This window comes from Phoenix dactylifera, chromosome 5, assembly GCF_009389715.1.
Source record: "Phoenix dactylifera cultivar Barhee BC4 chromosome 5, palm_55x_up_171113_PBpolish2nd_filt_p, whole genome shotgun sequence".
Classification (NCBI taxonomy): domain Eukaryota; kingdom Viridiplantae; phylum Streptophyta; class Magnoliopsida; order Arecales; family Arecaceae; genus Phoenix; species Phoenix dactylifera.
Genome location: NC_052396.1, coordinates 14,014,901 through 14,039,027, shown reverse-complemented (window position 1 = coordinate 14,039,027; position 24,127 = coordinate 14,014,901). Strand labels below are relative to the sequence as shown.

The 24,127-nt window shown below is 37.7% G+C and overlaps 3 protein-coding genes across 3 annotated transcripts; all 3 read right to left on the bottom strand.

Annotated features, from left to right (window-relative positions):
• Nucleotides 1-633: 633 nt before the first annotated feature.
• Nucleotides 634-2,991, bottom strand: LOC103713190 (GDSL esterase/lipase At4g16230-like). The gene is made up of 4 exons (XM_039126308.1): nucleotides 2,751-2,991; nucleotides 1,369-1,637; nucleotides 1,009-1,258; nucleotides 634-851 (listed from the first exon to the last, which is right to left on the bottom strand). Exons 1-4 carry the CDS (start codon nucleotides 2,989-2,991, stop codon nucleotides 634-636), a joined length of 978 nt encoding a protein of 325 aa, XP_038982236.1.
• A 4,810-nt stretch (nucleotides 2,992-7,801) lies between these two features.
• LOC120110752 lies at nucleotides 7,802-9,900 on the bottom strand. The gene is made up of 2 exons (XM_039126307.1): nucleotides 7,949-9,900; nucleotides 7,802-7,853 (listed from the first exon to the last, which is right to left on the bottom strand). The coding sequence occupies exons 1-2, from the start codon at nucleotides 9,898-9,900 to the stop codon at nucleotides 7,802-7,804; spliced, it is 2,004 nt and encodes a 667-aa protein (XP_038982235.1).
• Nucleotides 9,901-13,803: 3,903 nt separating this feature from the next.
• On the bottom strand, nucleotides 13,804-22,691 carry LOC103713173 (L-ascorbate oxidase homolog). The gene is made up of 8 exons (XM_008800000.4): nucleotides 22,219-22,691; nucleotides 21,996-22,105; nucleotides 18,543-18,813; nucleotides 17,784-17,886; nucleotides 16,400-16,745; nucleotides 14,992-15,357; nucleotides 14,815-14,893; nucleotides 13,804-14,224 (listed from the first exon to the last, which is right to left on the bottom strand). Exons 1-8 carry the CDS (start codon nucleotides 22,354-22,356, stop codon nucleotides 14,012-14,014), a joined length of 1,626 nt encoding a protein of 541 aa, XP_008798222.2. The 5' UTR covers nucleotides 22,357-22,691; the 3' UTR covers nucleotides 13,804-14,011.
• Nucleotides 22,692-24,127: the final 1,436 nt, after the last annotated feature.

Below are 24,127 nucleotides of genomic sequence, written 5' to 3'. Positions count from 1 at the left end.
TTATTTACTCATTTTCTAATAGCTTGGAATTTTTAGGACCAATTGGTTAATTAATATAGTATGAAAGCCAAATTTGCTAATGATTATGAATTCAAATCTCTTTCAAACCATTTATTTGATAAATTAACCCAACCATCATGATGCCTTGAGGAGATTTCTGAAATCTGATCAAGATTGGTTATCAACATGTCCTCTAGAACATCATGCATTGACGAAAATTTCAAAATATGATAAAGATTGGTTCAGCTTGTCCTTTAAAAATGCCTGCTAATTATTTTTCTTAGGCAGGATAAATTAATCATGGTATGTTAGCCGCATGGCTGACACAGACATTCTTTATCATCCAAAACAGAAGGCGTATGATGTTTTTCGAAACACAATTTGCAACATCAAAGTATTCTCAACTGAAAACACAACCATTATAAATGTCTCCCTTTCTTTGCATTTGATGCCGGGCTAGACATTACGGTCAAGTTACTAAGAAAATGAAATGCAGTGGACAACTCAATTTCTTCATGGCAATAATCTGATTCTCTGCTAGAAATATTAAGGACATTTTGCTCACCCTCACGAAGTCTCGGAACACTACTCTCCATGAAGGAGTGGATCTTTAGTTGTTTCTAAGAGCAACTCTCAGCTAGCTAGTTGGCCAAAATTGATTGGTGTTACGAACTCCTCAGAGCCTTGGAACAGAGTTAGGGCTGCCAACTTAGAGGCGGCTTGCGTAGGGTGAAACAAATCCCAGAACAGGTACTTGTTGCGGTTCGAGCACAAGGAAGAAGATGGAAGACAGGGAGATTCTCCATTGAACTTGCCAGCTCCACAACATGCACTCTCGAGCTCCGTAAATCCTTCATTAATTGCACCGAAAAAAAAAAGAAGAAGAAAGAAAGATGCTCTTCAAATAACTCCAATGTCTAGTTCTTTCAATAAGTAATCTTCGCATGCATCCTACCAAATTGGTGCAGAAATATGCAGTAATTCTTTTTTTAAGGAAAAAGAACTTACCCAATTGAGGTGCATTTCTGAAAAAATTGGTAACCATCTCGTATGCATTTCCAAGAGAGTACTTCAACCCTTTGAGTTCACAGCTTAGATCCTTCATGATGGCTTCTGTGGCCATGTAGAATGCCCGAGCTGACTCGTTCAATTCCTCGAGGCAACCACTGGTGCCATTTAAGCTTCTTTGAGATGGGCAGCATCCAATGGGTGGGATACTGATTACCCCAATCTTTCTTGCACCAAGGTTGTATAGTTGCTGCTACAACCATGGAACTACTTTTACTCTAACAGACCACTGAAACATGAATTGTATACTCTTTGTATAATTTACTGAGTGGGAAAAACAAGGAAATTAAAAGAAGTTACCCTTAGGTGGCCTTTGTAAGTAACGGAAACATTGGAAAGGAAGGCAATCATCTGAGCACGGCTAACAGGACCATTGGCTGCGAAATAATCCAAAATATCGTTGCTTCCAGTGCTAACGAAGAACACAGAGTTCTCGAGCAGCTTTTCCGTTGCGGTCATTCCCATGTGTGCTATGAGATTTGAACGCACTGTCTCAAAGTATTGTACTTGCTTCGCCATGGAGATGACCTGGCCCTGGTGCCAAAGAAAAGAGTGATGTTTTGATGGAGCTATCAGTAAAAGATAAAAGAGGGTAAACGAGAAATTAATGCATCGAAAGAAGTTTATTACATATCTTCTCCCTGTGATCTCAAGGATCCCAGATCCCCCTGAGGCAAAGTTGATCCCTCGCTTGGCTTGCTTCAGCAATGTATTACTGGTAAGAGAGAGAAAAGGTGGCGGACTCCTCTTAAATCCTAGCATCTTGGCTGCCATTTTAACAATTGAAGGGGGAAGAACTCGGTCATCCAAAGCTTGATTTTTCCAAATGTTCATATTTATACTAATCATGGTAGATTTAGGTAGAATCCTCTCGGAATGAGGCATCTTAACCGTGATTGAAGAATTTAGTGGACCTTAATTGGCTCTGAAGAAAGCCCTATATAGTTGGTTTGAATTTTTGTTAGGGGTCTATTCAAATATACAAGTTTGAAATAAGTATCAATGTTTTGTGTTTGTATTATTAAGACTAGTATTGGACATATGTGATACACTTAAGGATATACATGAGAGGAAGCATTGATGACCGTGATCCGTTATTTAATTGATGCACTCTAATTTTTAGCCAATGCATTCATCTTGTTTATCTCAAACTATCGAATGTATTATATTTAAGTAGTACACACAAAGCATCCTATTGATGCAAGATCTCGCTGTATATGTGTTTGGAGTAGTAATTTATGTTATCATAATAGACTTATAAGGCTAACTAATTAATTTCTATTTTTTATGATATGGTAATATAACCTTCACTCATAACTAATATGGTACTTAATTAGTAGCTGTTAAATGGAAGCTAATGTTATGCTATTGTAAAGGGCAAAATCACATCATCTGTCAACCTTGCTAGCAGCATTTTTTTCATAATATGTAGTTGGTATACGTGAAATTTTGTCATCGTGTGAATCGATGACATGCTTGAAACTCCGTTAGGACAAATTGGAAAATAAAAAAGTAACGCTCGCTATTTGAATACCAAAACTTATTCCTGTGTGAATCTAGATATCCTCCTAGTTAATTACGATTTTTTGCATCATGTAACCAATCCATTATTCTCAGCATGATACAACTACTTGAATATAAGTCAAAAAAGGAATAGAAGACATTGATTGAAGATAATATACCTAAGAAGTCGGCACTGTTCAGTCCATTACTGAACCTGCCCGTAGCTCTACTTCGCACAAAATCTATGCCATTGGGCAGAAAGTCGGCCTTTGCCTGACTAGCAGGCAAGAAGTTATTGTTCCCAACATCAGCAGTGGAGTCCCCAAATATGAACACTGCCGGAACACTGGCATCCACTGCTCCCAGAACTAAAACAATCGCAGAGATAAATGTGAGAAGCTGAGCAATTTTTCCTTCCATTGGAGGCAGAGAGTGGAACTTCTACAATGAAGCTTCTATATTCCTATGTTCTTCTCATGGCTTCTCAGTTTTATGGGCAACACCAATTTATTTATAGGCGCTCTGAAACTTCTGATGGCTCCAAGGACATGGTTTTATTAGATATGAAAAAGGAGGCCGGTCAGTGGACGGACAATGCAACCAACAAGCAGCAGTTAAACCAGTTTGGACGGCAGCTTTTACAAAGTTGCTTTTGGTCTGTTATAATTGACTTCGTGGCCATTCCCAAACGACAAATTCTAAGCGGCTGGGTGATATGATATTCAGAATATGCCAGACCCAAGAGCCAACTTTCACAAGAAATTCATGAGTAAAACTTCCTGCAGACTAGAGATATCATTTACCTCGGATTTTGAATACCGCATCCAGTGAAGTTCTGACAAACCATCTACATGCAAGCCAGTTTCATTCTATTGTATGGGTCTTCTGGTGATGAAAACAAAGTGTTTCCATGGTGGTGGATTAGTACACGAGGGTGGGTCTAGTGGCAGTTGGGTTGGCAAAGCACAACCTGACCTGAATTCAGGTCAATCTCGGACACTACCAGAAAACACGCGTATAGTGATGGAGATTCCCGTCACTATACCGTGTTTCCGGTTACTAATATGGAATTGGTGACCGGAGCTCCCATCACTGACTTGGTTACAAAAACACGCGTCACTAAATTATCAGTGACGGCGGAGATTCCCGTCACTAACCCCCGTGACAGAACCGCCGTCACTAAGCCGTTACAAATTCAAGAATTAAAAATTTAAGAAATTATGTATTTTCCGTCACTATCTAGTTGCGGAGTTAGTGACGAAGGTAACTTGGTCACTGATTTTGTCACAGAATGCGGTCACAAGTTTGGTCACTGATCTGTCACAACCTTTAGTGACAGATTTAGTCGTCACAGACATGGTCACACATTTTGTCACTACATTTGTCATTAATCCCGTCACTGACCTAGTGATAAGTTTACCGTCACTAATTGGTTACAAACGCGCTGAGCAAAATCAATTTTTATTAACCAAAATCCTGTCACTAAGTTTATGACTGCTCGTCACAATACTTGGTAAACAATTTAGTAACCAAAATTTGGTCACCGATCACAATCTAATAACCTGGTACATTTGGTACATTGATTGGCTCATAATAATAATAATAATAATAATATCATTAATAGCAAAGGCATTCAACATTACGCAAAAGTCATTTTAAATGTCATTCAAAATTGGCATCAACATGTCCTGAATCCATCAAAATCAAAGTCTAAAAATATGTCATAAAGATCAACAGAGATTTCATTCCTCCTAGGAATGCAAGGACCTATCATCTAAGGCAAAAAGAATCATAATGAAGCATGATCAGCAGAACCATAATCACCATTACACCCCCGATCTGCATGCCTTGTTCCAAAGCCAATCTCTTCTCTCATCTTTTGAAGAACCTCCTCTTGCCATTTTTTCTTTTCCTGCTCAAGAATACGTAGAAGGTCTTCATGAGTGTACAGCTCTGGAGCTTGACTTGTAGAGGTGGAAGAGGATGATGATTGCCCAATAATTCCAGTGAGATCCTCTAGGGGACTAAAGTCATAGACATGGCCATGAGTTGGGACACCAGTTGCCTCAAACCACAAGTCATAATCACGTGGAGGAGCATCTGAGGTGGAGGCATCACCATATTTTTTGGAGTATTCAGCTGAATACTTTGCCTGCCAGTTGATTTAAAAGAAGAGAAAAACATTATGGTGGATCAAACAAGAGATAAACATGAGCAAGCTCAATAATATTTATGAATCATAAAAAAATTATACTTACCATGACAGCTTCACTTCTCTTATCTACATATCCTCCCATGCCTTGCTTTGTCTTATGCGTCCGATTAAAAGATTCAACTATTGTTGGCTCCCTACCTAACTTTAATTTCTACAAAAGAGAAAAGAAAAAAATTATTAACATATAATGGGCTAATTTAAGATGATTGAACAATAATATAAAAATTATTATAGAAATCTAATTGAATAAAGATATGTACCAGTCGTTCGTCATGATTGACAAATGCGATTGATCCTCCACAGTGTTTAGAGATGCTACCATTCTTCATAGTGTTTCTATTATTTTTGTTGGCTTCTGATTTCTTCTTCCATTTTGGGGAGATCCAAATATCAATTAGCTTATTCCAATTTTCTCTAGAGATCCAATTAGAGGGTTTATCACGGGCTTTATTTAAATCTCCTTTTGCTTCCAAAAGCTTTTGGCTTCTGACCCTCCCTAATGAGGTTGTCAACCGTCGCTGACAATGCTTGTCCCAAACTTGATGCACATGATGCAATTGTCCTGGAAGAATTGTGTGTATCTCCTAACAAAAAAAAGGTCGCAAGTAATCAGACTTATTAATTGGCATGTGTAACAAGGGCAAAAGTTAATGATAAGAAATATAAATTAATTACATCACCTCAAATTTGTTCCACATTCCAACTTTAGCATGTGTAGGGACCTCCCTCCATGACAACCACGGACCATTGAAAAATTGGCGCATGATAGCAACAGCTTTGTGACTGACCTCATAATCAAGAAACCTGCAATTTAAAAAATATTCATTAGAAAATAAATTAAATACTTTAAATGCAACAAACACATAAATTCAAATTAGTGATGTAAGAAAGTGATATTTTCATACATTCCTCTTGTGCACCTAACAATCACTTTTCCATTTGCATCAACAGGGGCTTTAAGGGTTGGTTCTCGGCCATTGCTTTGTCGTAGATCAATCCCAAGTTCATCATTCATCTGATCCTCATTCATTGTATCCTCATGATTTTGCACAGCACCATTCATTTCTTCATCGTTTATTTCTTCATTTGTATCCACCTCTTCAATCATGTCCCCATCAGGAATGTAATCATCATCATCATGACAATCCTCGACACGCTCAGGCAACCTAGAAGGTTGAGAAGGAACTTGAGTAGCAGCCAGTATTAAAGCTGCTTTTCCATTACCTCTTGGTTTCCCTTTTTTCTTGGCCATAACTGCACAACAATAAAAAGTTGTAGTTAGTTCACAATGTAAATGTCAACAAATCCAATCAAAGTAAAGAACAATCAGTGGACCTGTTGCTTTCCCTTTGCTCTTTCTCATGTCTGCACAATTATAATTTATAAGTCTAAAATTAGTTATATTAGCATTCACAAAGTTGCATGTTGTATTTTAATCTTCCTCAGCCTCATGCTCCTCTTCCTCGGTTTGTTCATCTTCAAAATCTTCTTCTTCATCCTCAAAGTCCTCTTCCATTTGGTTAGTTGTCAACTCAATTTCTGCTGCATCAATATCTTCTGCATCTCTGTTAACACCAACCAAAATGTCTGGATCATCAAGCTCATCTGTCATCGAGATTGGGGTAGGAATCCTGTGGTTTTCTTCTTGATAAAAATCAAGAAAATTTTCTTCTGGCACACTAGGAGTGAACCTACCTCTAGCTTTTGTCTTAATTACTGCCCACCACAATCTTCGATTCTTCTTCTTACCTGGGTAACCAGTATAGAACACCTGATGTGCTTGTTGAGCTAATACAAAAGGATCATTGGTTGGAAGTCTTAGTTTGTAATTGATCTCAACGAGGCCATGTTGAGGGTGCACTTTCATACCCTTGTCTCTATCATACCAGTCACATTTGAATAACACTACTTTATTACCAACCCCAAAATAGTCTAACTCGATAATGTCAACCAACATCCCATAATAGTCACTCTCAAAGTCATTGTAACTGCTTCCCTTAATGCACACACCACTGTTGAAGGTTCTTTTATCCTTTCCATATTCTTTAGTGTGAAATCTGTACCCATTCACAAAGTAGCCTTTATAACATTTAACTTTATTTCCAGGGCCATATGATAGGTCCTTTAAGCGCCCATCAACATGATTTTTGCTGTCATTAACCTAGCATGATAAAAATAATATCGTAAGAATAAATCAAGAGAAAGTCTAATTTATTATTATATTTATGAATTATGTACTCACATATGACCTAAACCAAGCCGGAAACTCCATTTCGCGTCGTCTTTCCAAATCTATTTGGCTTATATTTGGACAAGATTGCCGGATATAATCATCAAAATACCTACAACACAAAAGCTAGAATCACATATATTGTACTCCATATGCATTTTTAAGGATGATTATAATTAAGTACTTGTGTAACTTACTTTTCAAAAGGTTGAACCTCCTCACAATTCAGAAGAACATATAATTCAGCAGCATTAAACTCCTGAGTAGTTAAATGCCTTCCAAAAGGTTTCCCAAAAGGCCGACCTTGATGAGCAAAAATTGATAGACGATCCACGAGATCAAACTCCCCTTCGTCTTCATTACGGGGAACTTGATTTAACCTCGTTTGTATAGAAGGCTCAAAATAATGCGAACAGAAAGTTGATATTTCTTCTATGATGTAAGCCTCGACAATAGAACCTTCAATCGATGCTCGATTCTTTACCTTCTGCTTTATATCATGCATAAGCCTATAAATAAAATTAATATGTTAATTTCTCAAATTTAATGGATACAAAAAAACTATTTAATAAAATTATAGAAATTGTTACCTTTCAAAGGGGTACATCCATCTGTACTGCACGGGCCCCCCAATCTTAGCTTCATAAGCTAAATGAATAGGTAAGTGCTCCATTGAGTCAAAAAATGCAGGAGGAAATATCTTCTCAAGTTTGCAGAGAGTTACCACAATATTTTTCTCAAGAACCTCCATATCTTGGACACGCAAAGTTGTGTTGCATAAATCTCTAAAGTAACAGCTTAATTCTGTCAATGCATCCCACACTGGTGCTGGGAATACTTCACGGAATGCAATTGGAAGCAATCTCAGCATGAAAACATGACAATCGTGACTTTTTAACCCGTAAAACTTATAATCATCCAGGTTAACACACTTCGATATGTTTGAAGCATATCGATCAGGGAGTCTTAACCCTTTCACCCACTCGCAGACCTCCATTGCTTGGTCTTTGGACAATACATAGGAAGCTGGAGGCTTAACTAGCTTTCCATTAACAAATTGAATCCTCAACTTGGGACGCTTGCAATACAGCTCTAAATCTTGCCTTGCTTTCACATTATCTTTAGTCTTCCCTTTTGCATCCATGCAAGTGTAAAATATATTGAGAAACACATTTCGAACAATATGCATGACATCTAAATTGTGTCGAATAAGTAGTGTATGCCAATAGGGCAACTCCCAAAATATGCTCCTTTTCACCCAATTATGATCTTTACCGAATCCAAGAATGGTGTGCTTAGGAGCTTTCAAACCAAAAGTTACATTAGGCAAGGCAGAGACCCTATTTTTCAACTCCTCACCAGACAGTCGAGGAGGTGGGGGGTCTGTCTCTATTCTACCATTGAAGAAACCATCAACTTGGTATCTGTATGCATGGTCCATGGGCAAGAATTGACGATGGCAGTCAAAAAAAGAAGTCTTCCCACCATGTTGTAGTGTAAAAGTTTTTGAGTTCTCCATACAATACGGACATGCCAACTTTTCATGTGTACTCCATCCTGAAAGCATGCCATATGCAGGAAAATTGTTGATAGTCCACAATAAAGCTGCCTTCATTTGAAAATTCTCTTTTCTAAAAATGTCATAAGTGGTGACCCCTACTTCCCACAATATTTTAAGTTCATCAATCAAAGGCCTAAGCAAGACGTCGATACTTTTGCCGGGGCTCTTAGGTCCAGAAATGACTAAACTTAGAAAAATGTAGGGTCGTTTCATATATATTGATGGTGGAAGATTGTAAACTGTTACGAAAACTGGCCAACAAGAATAAGAACGAGCTGATTGGCTAAAAGGGTTAAAACCATCTGTACATAACCCAAGTCTCACATTACGAGGCTCGGTAGAAAAGGATGGATGAATGCGGTCAAAGTGCTTCCAAGCCTCCCCACAAGCAGGATGCACCATCTCATCTGAATCACCTTCCTTTACATGCCATGACATGTTTTCAGCCGTTCTGCTTGACATAAAAAGCCTCTGAAGTCTTGGTGTTATTGGAAGATATCGCAACCTTCTATAAGGAACATCTTTTCTCCTACCACCACCATCATTTCTTCTGAGTTTATATCGAGGATGACCACAAATAGTACACTCAATCAAATTCTCTGTTTCCTTATAGAATAGCATACAATTATTCTCACAAACATCAATACTTGTATACTCCAACCCCAACTTCCGAAGCATCTTCTTTGATTGATAGAAATCAAGGGGCAGCTTCTCACTTTCTGGCAACATATTCTTCACTATTTTCATGATTCGATCATAGCAAGATATACTCATATTAAATTCAGACTTGCAATTTAATAATTGAGTAATAGCAGATAACTTAGAGTGTTTTTTACACCCTTCCCATAAAGGTACTTCTGCATCTTTCAACAAAGAATAAAAATCTGCAGCATCCTTATTTGGCTCTTCCTCATGATTAACTTCAAGTGCACTACTCAAATGGAGTTCCTCTTCTGGACCCATAGCTTCCATCACCATGGTTCTATATTGCTGACCATGTTCACAACCAACATCCATTGATGTGGATGCTTCTACTGCACTTGTACTTACAGGAGCAACTGCACCAAGTAACTCTCCATGTGCAAACCATGTTGAATACCCCGGTGTAAACCCCTTTCTCAACAGATGAACATTGACCGTATCACGGTTAAGAAATTTCTGGTTGTCACATCTCATACAAGGGCATCTAATCTTATCACCACTACAATACTCTAACTGAGTAAATGCAAACTCAAGGAACCCTTTAACTCCATCACAGAACTTAGCTCTTATATAACCATTTTCACTAAGTCGGTGGTACATCCAATTACGATCAACTGACATAGTTCCTCTAGAAATCAAAAAAATAAAACAACATTAGAAAGCCTAGAAAATATTAAAAATCGGGCCATTAAAAAATACGAAAGGCAAGATCATAAAAATGTAAAAGAAACAAAAACTGGTATGATATTTATGAAGATGAGAAGTTATCATAAGAATGATAAAAATAAGTCATTCAATCTTGTCCTAGCATCATTGACATTAAAAAAGCATTCAATCTTTATAAAAAGCTGAACATAACGAATTAATCTTTACAAGTTATCTCTTCATTCATCTAATACCAGCAATATTCAAAAAGCATTTAATCTTTACAAAGACAAGGAATACAAGTCAAATCATCCAAATTTACATATGGAATACTATCTGTTTCACATAGAATAAATGTCAATATACATGATCGCCTCTGATGCTAGGAAAGCATGGCACTTCTTAGCAAGCTTTTTTGACCACCTTCTTGATTGCACACTGGAAATAAGTCACAACCATGAAACAACACCATTTTCCACCACTTTTCATTTTTCCTTGCAGATGAACAATGATTGTAGAAATGAATAACATGACGAAGAAATTAAAATCCATGAACTTTACAGAGTCAAGTTAAAGTTTTGAGAAAATTTTCAAAAACGTAAACCAATGTCATAAGAAGCATGACTGGCATGCTTTGAAGTACTATTCAACAATTATGAAAATAAATTTTGCAAGTTGATGAAGAATCAATAATTGATACTCTTTTTTAAGTATTAGATCTCTAATGGGCCCAAGTTTGGTGCTTGACGAATGATATTCATAGGAAAGCTCAAATATATCACAATACACAAAGATTAGATTTCCTACAAAGGTCCAAGTAAATAAAATACATTCAATTATATTACATTAAATTAGAGGTTACTGTAGATTCAGATTTAGGAGAAAAAAAAATTGCACCAATGATACACAACTCTTCCCTTAATATTTTCACATGAACAATAAAAAAATGGAGATTAATCATTGAGAGCTAATAGTATCGGACCATTGGAACCACAATATCTGATGTTGAAACTCTTGAAACAAAGTACTACTATAATCCTTGGCAGCTGGAAACACAAGCCTTTAGTCAATGATTTCATCAGTTTTTCAGTTGAAGTTGTTTCAAAGAGTGAGATCTGTTTATTTAGAAGAACCCCCAAGAACATATATTCTCTAAATCCTGGCTGCTTCATATTTCTCAAAAAGAAAAAAGGGAAGAAAAAAAAAAGAAATAGTTGCTGCTCCATGTCACAACATGAGATTTTGCGGTTCCAAACTTAACAGACACTATTAATCAAAAAATTCGTCTGCTAAAACGAAACATCAACAGGGAATTAAGGGAAACAAACCCTGCTTCACCACAGCATCTCAAAAACCCTGCTTCACCACAGCATCTCAGAAAGGAGATTAAAATGTATACATTTACATCCACATTTGGAATCTTGGATCATGTATATAATGACTAGATGAAGATGAACACAAAGAGATGTAAACACAGGATCATGTATATAATCGAAAGGCACGGCGATCAAGCGCGGCGCCGGATCCACAGGGGGAGACCCTCGGTAGGTTCCTTCCCCCTTCCTCTTCCTCTTCTTCGTTTCTTTTATTTTGTTATCATGGGGTAAAAGGAAATGGGGTTAGGGTTTACCTCCGGGAAGAACCGGTTCTGAAAACCCTAGCCGACGAGCAAGAAATAGGGGAGCGTCGACGGGGTGACGTAGCTGCGATGATCTCGTCCCGGGCGAGAAGGAGATGAACACAGGCGCCGAGCAAAGAGACAATGAAACCCTCGGTAGGTTAGGGTTTACCTCCGGGAAGAGATCCTAGCCGACGAGCAAGAAGGAGGGGGCGTTGACGAGGTGATGTAGCCGCGATCGGGAGGCGTGATGTTGCCGTGGTCGCCGTCGGCAAGGGGGAGCCGGAGAGGAGAGGCCAGAGGTGGAGGGGAGGAGAGGAGATGGGAAGCCGCGATGCCAAATCCCTAACCACGCCAATCTTTTAATCGAGACCAAATGTTTCGAGTCCCAGGCTCACCCTGTCACCCAGCTCCAAATCGGGACGGGACTGCAAGCCAAATTTCATATTGAATTATTTTTGGACTAAGTCGGTGTGCAAGCCAAATTTCATATTGAACTATTTTTTATCTATAAGGTTGATTGGAAGAAGGCTGATTGGACGGAACTTGCTGGAAAAAATATTTTTGAACTATAAAGCATGGTAAAAAAAATTTGAGACCTTCTTCCAAAATCCAATCCCATTGCAGGAAAGTTGCAATAGGGGTACAAATGGGTCGTGGCCAACACCATGAGATTTGAAAATGAGAAGGAATTTGAGTTTTCTGGAGAGCGTTTGGAATTTGAGTTATCGAAGAAATTTGGGCGAAACGGCGGGCATACTTAGTTTCATGTTGGATTTTCCTCCTTTTATCTTTTTTTAATTTAGATTTACTCAAAAATAATATTTTTAATATTTATGGAATTAAAAATTAAATTTGGTGACGGAAATTTTTGTCAATAACCTGTCACCGCCAAAAATAATCTTTTAAAAATTTATAAATACTTGGGTTACGATATTTGTGACGGCTGAATTTGTCACTGCGGGGTTGCAATTTCGGTTATCATTTTGCTGACAGATATCCCGTCACTATGATGGTTACCAAGGTTTGGCGCCCATCCTCCCCGCGCATTCTGTGACCGGTCTGTCACTAATCGGTCACTAAGTTTACACCACGGTGACCAAATTTCTGGCGGTCACTAATCAGTCACAAATAGTGACTGATAACAGTCCGTCACTATACGCGTGTTTTCTGGTAGTGGGAAGTGTATTGAGCAACCCTACCCAACTCGAATGCAACAGGAAATATATATATATATAGCTGCTGGTTTCTTTTTTTTTCTTTTTTCCCATGAGGAATAATAGAGGTCTGCAGCATTTTATCTTGCTGCGGTGGTCTTTTAGTTTGGTGTGTTTTAGCTCTTGAACCTTGTTCTGCTGAGGATTCTGCTCTTTGCCTTCTTTTTTACTATATATTTTTCCAAGAACCATTGATTCATTTGTTGTTTCTTTCAATGTGTCCTGCCTGTCTTTCCATGCGGGCCTTTTCAGGAGCGAGGCCGTTGATTCGATGCAATCATGTTTAATATCCCTCTTGGATTAAGTTCTCCAAAAAGGAGTCAGACTAAAAGAAATGGCCCAGCCATATGAAGACATGCACCTAACCAGATGGTAAGATTCCAATAGCCTGGTTTGAAGGAGGATGGCGCAAGAACTCATTTGGTTTATGGAAAGAGGCAAGAAAAAAGTGGGGTCAACGAAAAAAATTGCAGAATACTTTATGTTTGGTTAGAGTTTTCAAAAGAGAAATAGAAAAGTAGCTTTTCCATAAGAATAAAATTGCCATATTTCATGAAAAAAAGAAATCCTTATCAAACATGGAAAAGTCAAATTCCCACCGACTGAAAATTAGAATAATTTTTTTTAAAAAAATCCACTAAAACTTTTAGATAAAATATGATAAGATATTTTTCTTTATTTAGGGCATAACAGGTATTTTACATATTTTTTCTAGAAAGGTAAATGCTCAACCAAATATAAGCTATTATGAAATATACTACTTTTTCAGAGTCAACCAAATATACAAAAACTACTTTTCGAGGCATAAGTTTTCTATGAAAAACATTCTAGTAGCAAACCGACGAACCAAAGGATCCCAAAGTATCTTATATATTTGGCTTTCCCCAATAACTTGCATTGCCACAATACTCTTTGCAGGCTTGATAGCTGAAGGAAAAAGATATTAAAAATATATATGTGCCTATCACATCTATATATTGGGTAAGGAGAAAAGACCACAAAAAATGGATAGAATTCATATGCATCCATCTAAAAATTTATCAATAAATTCAATAGATTTTTTTTCTTTTTGAGAAAAGTAAATAGAATTTCATTAAGGTAATGAAATAGGTATCCATGATTTCCTTTAGGAAGAGAAGGCAGCCACCTCATCTATACTTTGATTTGATGCTAAAAAACATATGATTAATTATGTATGGGGTCCATATATTTTCTTTTCAGTCGAGTATTATCTCATCTTCTATGGCCAAGTTTAGAGAGGGCGAGTGTATCGGCCAGTTGCCTTGCCACAGAGAAGGGCATTCTTGGGGATAGGATACTCATCCCTTATTGATTCGAGTGGAGAGTATACACGTAGATAAAATTGCTGCCCAAGATATCGACGTGACCAGAACTCAGTCCTCACGTTCCACATCCCCACATTGTCAAGCATAACATACACTGCAGTCCATGACCTAGGATATACCTGCAAGAACAACAACCCGACCAGAATAAGTTACTGAATTTTAAGGCAAACTAGATAAGTCATTTAAAAATAAATTATACTGAAAAGTCACAAAATTATAACGTAAAATACATGTACCATTAGTTTTCAACTTTCAAAAAAACAAAAAAAAAGATTAACATGTGTTTTAAACAATAAGCAGTCAAGCTTTAGACACCTCTTGGTTGTAGCATTCTCTTGTTATTGTATGAATTTTCTTTAGTTATTTATGACTTATTTGTTCTCCAAGTTTTTTTCCGTCCAATCTTCTATAATAATCCTCATCTACAATGAAATACTCATAGTTTAGTGTTTAATATTGCAAAAAATTTCTGATTCATGTCATAAAAATTCTTGTTCTTATGTTCGAAACTGACCTTATAATGTTTTACACTCAAGGGAACACCTGGGACACAGGATAGAGACCAATGCTAAAGTTTCATGTGCACTAATATATAAACATCAATCAATAAGATTTTAAGTTTCTTTCTAGACATTCCAACAGCTAGGTGCATTTGCTTTGGTGATGCTCTTGCATGAGAAAACATAATAAGGGTTCAGGCTTAATTTACTTGGGCAGTGCAGCGAGATACTGCATCTCTAAGATTGTAACCTTTTCGACTAGCTGGACTCCATTTCCCACCATCCATCCTGCAGAAATACAGAGAATCAACACCATCTCCAATGCCAAAAACCTAGATAAGGAGCACTAAGATCAACTATAAATCTGTAAGAAATGGGCTCTATACCCCACGACCCAGAAGTTATAGCCATCAAGGTGCCAGCTCTGGACAATGCTCTCCTTGTTTTCGAACACAATCTCTACGAATGTTCGGAAGTCGGCAGCCATGACCGAGGTGTCGAGGTACACCTTTGTACCTGTGGGGTTGTCGGAGATGCTTCCAAGCCGGAAAACTCCTCCAATCTTGAAGTGGTCCGCAAGTTTTAAGGGGGTGTCCGGCTCGACGTAGGACACGCTGTTGACTGCGTAACGTTGCTTGCCGTTCACTTGGGCGGCCGAGTTGGCGAGCCTTATGGTGCGAGTGACATTGATCATGCCATAGTGGTATGAACCTTGGGGGTTTGGCCTTGGTCCACTTGCAGTGAGGTTGGTCCTGTGATTCCAAAGATAGAACCATCAGTCTGAATGCTACTGTTAATCAGCCTTGAGTTCAACAATATAAGTAGGGGGCATCAAGAATCTATAGACTGGTTTTTTCTTAAAAATGTTACAAAATTCTATGACATTGTAAGGTATTTGAATGAACTCTTGCATGTCATGCCCCTCAGTGTTGCTAATAAGTTTAAGATCAGATACTTGAGGATATTGTGTCTGTAGTAAGTTAGCTCCAAATAATCAAGTTATTCAAAAAAATAAAAAGAAAAAAGCATTAGAGTAGATCAGAGAGTTCTTTGTTCACCATGATAAGAAGAGATCCTGTGGGGAGGGCATCTTAAGCGAAACAAAAGTAGCAATACAAGGTTAATATATATAATAACATGACTTACCTGTTAACTTAACAAGAGCCAAAATTTATGCACATATTTTTTTCTTTTTTTGAGAAGTAAATTTATATCCATGTTATAGAGTTGATAGGCAATCGTGGTCTAACATCAAATCTTTGAGCTATAAAGAGAAAACAAAATCAATAAACAAGCAAAGAAATAAAAAGAAGAAGAAGGTGAAGATTGATAAAAAAAGGAAAGGCATCCACAATTTAGATTAAACTTCCGATTTTGAAGTCCTCTAAATTCAGAGATCAAAATGGCCTAGAAAATATAGAATGAATATTTTCAACTCTTATCATGGCTAGGCCAATCAATTGAGCTTGACCTGGACTGAGCCGCATGCAGTCAGGATTCAGTCCGAACCCTAATCTTGAAACCCAAACTGACCCAACCCCATTATAAGCCTAATCAACTAACTAGCCCAGACATCTAAAATTCCAAATGGAGGCATTCCATGGTCGGTGCAGTTAGTGGACTCATGAGCTTGATGTTGGGCCAGAGATAATAACCAAAGCAGAACTTGATGTCCAAGACTATATTTGAAAAGATTATTTCTATTCAGATGGAATGGCTAATTTTCTTGATAGAACTCTAAGGGAGAAAAAAATAAAAATAAAAAAAAGAAGCAAGTGATCAAAGGAGTGATACCGGAATGAACGGCCCTGATTAAGAGACCAGTCGATCTGGGTGGTGGGCCCACCTGGAATTGGGCCAGAAACTTTCTCCCTGGAGTTGCTGTAATGAAGAACAGCAGTGGTTGTTAGGGTGGTGGTGGTGAAACGAGTGGAGACGGCGACATAGTAATCCTTAGGCGGCTGGTCGGCGGTGATGAGAACCGATACCGACTGGCCAACATGGATGTCGATGGAGGAGTATGTGTTCTGGAGAGTGTGAGTGCCCTCCACCTCCACCAGCTTCATTTTATGACCTTGGATTCGAATGTTGAGTGAATGTTGGAGCCCAACATTTGAGATCCGAAGCCTGTAAATCTTGCCTGCACAAAAAGTTTATATGATTCATCGGATTAGCTATACTATTGCATTTGCTTAAAAATCTAGGTTTCAATAACATTTTCAATGTATTTACATCATGATATTTGTTAATAATAAAAATAACAGCCATTAAAAATAACAGCCATTAGTTCTTAGGACAAGCTACAAGGTTGAGTCTAGTTAAAGCTTTTCATGTACTCCATCAAGTCATGCTTATTGGCATCCATCCATGATCAACCAATGAGTATTGATATCAAATTGAGTCTAGGCAAAGCTTTACATGTACTCTATCAAGTCTTTGGCATGCATCCATGATCAACTGAGTATTGCTATCGATCACCTATCCATTTATCACTTGGTCACAAACTGACGTCGTAGTCGGGGACTAGCGCAGTATATGGAAGAAAGTAGTGTCAATTAATCAATCTACTACTCGATCAATCATTAAAATTTTTTCACACCAATGGATTGAGCATTTTTCAGTCTGGATCTTTTTTTTGAATAAAATACTAGCAATAACTAACGCTACTATTAACCATTATTATGTAAATTAATGGATCACAACAGAATATTAGGGGGATTTTTTTCAAATCATTGTTCACCAAACAGGTTTTTACGCATATCTGAATTTTAAAAAAAAACTATTATTCTTTATGATAAAGTAAAAAAAATATAAACTAAAAACTATTGTAAAAAATAAAAGCTAAATAATGGTTATTATTTAGATCCAATTATATTTTTGCATAATGAAAAGGAATGGCCTCCAAAACCATCAAAGGCTCCAATAACATTACAGATACAAAGTTTGGCTATATTTAGCGGCATTTGATCTATAACAGGTTTTCAGTGCCGGGTTATGGGTGCAACTACGCTGCAGAGTGTTGTTCAGCTCTTAATGGCCACCATCAGAAGATGGACGACCATCAAATAATGCACACCATGTATAACATTATATGCACTCATTGACTATATTGTTGCTGAAGACCACCTATAATATAGGAAAAGGTATGGAAAAAGATTAATTTTATACTTAAAAGTACCTTGATCAACTGTAAAAGAAGCGCCGTTGGGGCCACGGCCGTTAATGAGAATGCCATCCGGGAAAGCAAGCTTCTTGCCACGGTCTAGCCTGGCTCTCAAAACCTGGAGTAAAAGCTATTATCAGATACGTGGTAACTTTTCTACAACCTTTTTCCAATCTTTAGGCCACCTTCCAAACGGACCACAGAACTCGTTACAAATATAGTTGGCAAACCAACTGCTGCCACGTACACACTTTCAGGTGGGGGCAGACATTTATGTCAGCTTCTACCTAAATTAGGCATTATACCTGCCTTGCACTGATCTGCAGTTCAGCTACCAACAGATAAATTTCACTGTTAAATTGGGTCCTCTCAAACTTTTTTTTTCTTTTTTCTTTTTTGAAAGGAATGGTCCACTCAATCTTATTCCAGTTTTCAGCAATTTGAAGTTGAGACTTGGAAATTAATATTTGTAGGCAAATTATGAAAATAAGTTTATACCTGGCTTCAAGAATGAGTTTTAGCACAACGGTAAGATTGGTCCATTGTGACTCCAAAAAAATAAATCATTACTTCAGAACTCATTTAAATAATTATATATATTTATATCTAAATTTGAAATTATTTATCAAAAAAGGTGAAAGCCTGGATTCCAAGATTTGTTCATGGAAGATTGGACTTCATCCTAAACCCTAGAGACCTTACTCTTTTCGCTGGTTCATGAAGAATCGGAATGCAAATGCTTAATGCATAGGGTACAAAGAGAGAGAGACTTACTTTATGATTGGCCTTGTACCAATCGCCGATGAGGACGGTGTAGTCACCGGCGGGCTCCGGAAAGGGGACAGGGATGAGAGGCCGGCTGAGGATTCGAAAACCGCCGAAGCCGCCGGCCGCCTTGTGGAAGTAGAGTGAGGGGAAGTAGAAGAAGCTGCCAATTTGGTCCTTCGCCTGCAAAATGTAGGTGAAGTTCTTCCCTGGTGGAATTGGGCAGTTGGTTCCTGAGACCCCATCCTCCCATGAGTTTCTCCTTTGCTGCACTCCATTCCTGCTCCCAAGATTGCATTAGAATCCATTTACTTACATGATGATTTTGGAACTTGGATAACTACTTTCTTCTGACAAAATATAATCCTTGAGAAGGATAGATTCGGGGACGTAGGGTTGCCATGCAATGAGAAATACTAAAATAGCATAGATTTTTTAGACAAAAGGTTATATTTTTGTTTTTTCAGAAAATATTAGGCCACAATTTAATTTCTTTCATTCGGTAAATGAAAGTATTATGATAGCAAGAGAAAGTTGTAAACAATTAAAAGGACTAAAAAGTAAAACAAGTAATATTCAAAGTGAAACCTTGAAAAAATATTATTAATTATTAAAACATTCATAAATTTTAAATATTTATAGCTTCAATAAATAGTGGAACGGTTTTGTTTTTCAATATAGTGGTGTATAAGGATAAGTATGGTTTTAAATAACGGTATTACAATCATTATAACAGCATTATAGCAATTTTATCCACCCATTTTACGTTATTGAGATTAGTAACACTAAAAAAAATAATAACGACTGCTATTTTCCATCAGTTTCTATTATTTTCCATTACAGCACTATTATGACATAAATAATGGCTATTATTTTACTTATACTTTCTTGTACACAAAATATTATTTTCAAATTTTATTTTTTCCCCTCAAATTTACCTTAAAATGAATGTACGATGCAAAACATTATATTATATTATTTCATAAAAGATAAAAGGTAAGATAATGCTATTATTTTTTTTATTTCTATTATAAAATCACTATAATAGCCATTATTTAGTGATCATTTTAATATAATAGCCATTATAACAATCAATAACAGATTTAATAGGAGACCATTATAATGGAATAATTATTTAAAACCTTGTGTTTAAGCCTTTTGGTTGCTCTTTTGCATGGCAACAAGCACCTTGTCATGTATTGTCTTTGTGCAGTAAAAATTTTGTTACTGGTCATCATTTATGTAATATTTTTTTTTTCAAAAGATATTATATCTTATTGTAGCATTGCCCAGTTGGATGGTGTTATCTGTCGTTCAAAAGAGGCTGAAGATTAGATTACATACATATTACCCATAGTTTTCATAATTATCATCGAAAATATCAACAAAAATATTTTTTAACAAAAAAATTGATGATCTCACCCGGCCGAAATCTGGCATCTATGGTCTACTTTTTTTTTTTTACTAATTTTATGAGATAACCACAAAATGAAAAGAGAAGGAAACGTCAACTAATACTTTGGTGAATAGAAAGTATAGATTTGATGCTGGAAAAAATACTGTGGCAGGAAGCTTCGTGTCACAATTGCCCAGCATCAATCTTGGATATTAGCAATATTCTTTGAACTTAAGAAAGAGTGCATTCATTCCACCCACATATATTTTTGAAGTGTTTTATACTTATATTTAAGAATTTTTTACATACATATTCTCCTAAATATCAAATTGTGCATATATTCCTTCCAAAATTGATATTTGCATATATACCCTCGTAAAATATTTGTTTGCTATTCTGTCCTTTTTTTAATTTTTATTTTTGCATATGTACCCACATCATCTAACACAGTCAAAAAATTAACAATTTTAAATTAAAATGATTAAAATATCCTTAATGAGTAGATGTACAAAAAGAAACATTTATAAGGCGATCATAATGGGGGACAAAAAAAGTAATTTTAAATTTTTATTTTTTTAATTAAAATAAATATGGTTTTTATTAACGATATTAGAAGAATCATTATATTATGAGCATTTGTTAAAAAAAGTATTTTATAAGGATACAGAAATAAATATATATTTTAAGAGGGTATTCACGCAAATTTAAATTTTTAAAAAGATGTTATGCAGAAAATTCTATATTTAAATATTGACATCCTTCGGAACCAACCACAGTCGATATAGCAAATCGATCAATCAAAGCTCACCACGAAGCTCCCAATCAACCAGTCGAAGCTCCCAATCAACCGGTCAAAGCCCACTATGTGGCTAACTCATAGGCGCATGGAGTCCTTTGAATTTCAAATTCTCTTTCCAATTGGCGACGTCTCGGCCACGATTGTGAACGGTTTCTTTAACTGCATAGGTGAGATGCACAAAGCATGATATACAAGTGAAATGCCTGCGCGTGACCTTCGGAATATGCGATGGGCTACCTAAGATGGCCAATCCATATGCCTGAATTTCTCGACGACGAGCACCAACCCTCGCCTACACTAATCATTTCCAAGTGGTTGTCCAGGTAAGTGCTCTAAAGCCCTTTTACACCTTTATGTTGCCACTCTGCCACTCTGCCACTCTTACAATAACTCCACTGTTTTCTAAAATTCTGTCTTAGGCATTGGAGAGTGTTTGTTCGATATTCTCCCTCAAGAGGATTTCTTCATTTTTGCTTTATATTGGATTGGAGAGAAGATTCAAGCATGATCTCCACTTTCCAGCATCATCTGATCAGCAGCAACTAGTATTGGAGCTATAGCCACTCAAGTACAGCAACCACCGTCTCTCCATCTCGAAAGCACATCGTGACCTTCAACCGATCTTTACAGTCTGAATAGCAAATCATTCGAGCCCTCTAGCAACTCAACCAGTTTGGCATCTTGGTTAGGCTGATTTCCGGTGGCAAGAGATATCAACTTTTACAGATGATCATGTCATGGAAGCATGAACAACACAAATAATTTTGTCTTATAGATTTTAACCAACAACCATCTAACTGACGAGATCCACCATAACAAACTCCAATGCATGGTAAACCATCGTGTTGCTTTAAATCCAGCTTTTGAGGAAGTAAACATTAAACAATGCGGATCTCTGATCGAGTCTGTTTCATACTTCAAAAACGCCCAAAGTAATCCCAGAATTATTTTTTCCTAATCATAGTAATTATTTTTAACGAGCACGGTTTGTTCCCGTAGCCACAGGAACGTGTAGAAGTGGAGGGGAAGAATGAACTCATAAAAGTAACGTGGGAACAATGTACGCCATAATGGATACCTAGGGGAACAAGTCCAGTTTTCACATCTAAAATCTCAATATACTCAATACTGCGTACGTAATAGCAATAAACCACGTATAATAATGTACTAAGTTGCGAAGTTGAACATTTTAAATGACAAAACTTAACCACTAAAACACAAGGAGAAAAACAAACGAATAAGGGAAAAGTAGGAATCAACACTTAACCATGAGATGAGGAAGGGCTCGGTCAAGCTATTGTGCACGTTGATGATGAGATTGTCGTTGGAGACCGAGTAGATATCTGGTCCCGGGAATTGCCCATTGATCAGTATCCCCTACACCAAATTCACCAAAGAAAAGATCATGACAGTGCCACAAAAAAGATCTCCTTGAAAGAAGAAAGAAACAGAAGAGAGTGAGAGAGAGAGAGAGAGAGTAGCGAGAATACCTGCTGCCTTACACCAAGGGGGTATATGTCTCCAAAAGTAACATTCCAAGTGAAAAATCTATACGGACTCTCGGCACCAACGAAGATGGAGATTGAAAGACAACATAAGAGAGCAAAGGCTGCGGTGTCTAAAGTCATCTTGGTGAAAAGGATGGACTAGGGGGACGGAGATCGAGAGGTGCAAGAGAGAAAAATATGTGCAGTTCAAGGATTGCTTCAAGCTTGTCCTAAACTCCGATCTCTCTGGCCTCTTCTTTCCTTTATCTTTTATTCTCTCTCACCTCTCCATGGGGTGTATGGTGAGGAGAGATACGGGGTAGGGAAAGGAAGGAATTTAAATGGGCTTGCAACTATGGTGGTGTTGGTGATGGAAACAAATGATGAAGGCTTTGCTTGTGCTCTTATACAATCGCAGTGCGGTCCAGAGAGGAAGGAGTGCGGAAAGAGCATGAGAGGGACAGCGTTACATTGAGCCTTTCCCTACCATTTGTTTCACAATGGGCTCCATGTAAGACTAGCCAAATAGAAGTCTAGCAAGTTCATGGAGTAAATTGGTGGTACATGGGGTGCATTTGAGAAGTAAATTGGTTTTGGATTTTGGAACGAACCTAGGATGATGGGCGTCTCTCAAAGGCGTGAGAAGGGTGGTGGGCGGGCCCCACTATTTTCTTTGTCTCGCTAAAGATTTTCTCTGCGAAGGCAGGGGGCCGGTGGCTTATCGTGAGACGGCTCACATGGACACGGTTGGCTTGCGTTTCCGTCTTGGAGTCGGTCCCGTGAAGGCGCGAACTTCGAGGGGCCGCACACGGAGAAACCATGTGCCGTGCGTGGCGAGGACGGAAGGAGATGAATGATACCGCATTGTTTTGAAGCAACGCAACCTGTCGTTTTGCAGTGCGGTGTGATTAAAGAATGGGAGCAGAGGGCCTCCACCGCGGCATCGCAGGGGAGGAGGTGGAGGGTGTAGGATTCCTTGTCAGAGACTATAATGCAACGATAAGGGATCACAGATCTTCGATATAATTATCATCGTTGTCAAACTCAGAGCCATATAAAAGAGCATCATCTATACGAGGCATATGCTGGGGGCGAACTACATCCTTTTCGAAAAAAATTCGGCTATAGTGATCGAGTGGATTCAGAGTTAGAAACACACTGATGGTTGTAGGCTACTACTCCATGATATCCGCAGACTCTTAGATGAGTATGATTTCTATCAGACCATACTGTCTACAGGGAGGTGAATAGAAATGCTTGTTGGGATTGGGAGATAACAACAAACAAGATAATTAAAACACAACGGAATCAACAACTCTCCCACCTTGTATAAACATGTTATAAAACAAACAACTAGAGCCAATCCACCTAATATATATATCAAGGCGTTCACAAATACTTAACTGATCAAAAAAACAAAAAACACAAAAGGAACACCAAATTTTATGAGAAAAACCTTCCCAATGTGGAGAGTAAAAACCACGGGACCGTAATCCACCCAAATATCTTCCACTATCAACAAATAATGGGTATACAATCTGTTCTCTCTAGCCAAAACTAGAGACATATATCACCACATAATCTCAAAAACAATATTCTTAGCAAACATCAATAATAAGAGAGAAAAATTGAGAAGATCTCACATAAACAGCAGCCACGTTTCTAAAAACTCTGACTATGATAGAAGACTGTAAATAGCGATCACACCGTACAGATTGAAGAACCACGTGTTGCGAGCTTGCTGCCAAAATTTCAGCTCGATCGGACCACGGATCGCCTCCCGATCGTTGTTTGATCAAGACTGTGCGTTGAATATCAATTCTGCATCTTCTCCCCTACCTCGCTCTATTTTTTAACTCGTGGAAGACGGCTCACATACCCTGCCTTCTCAACATAAAAGGTTGCCCTAATG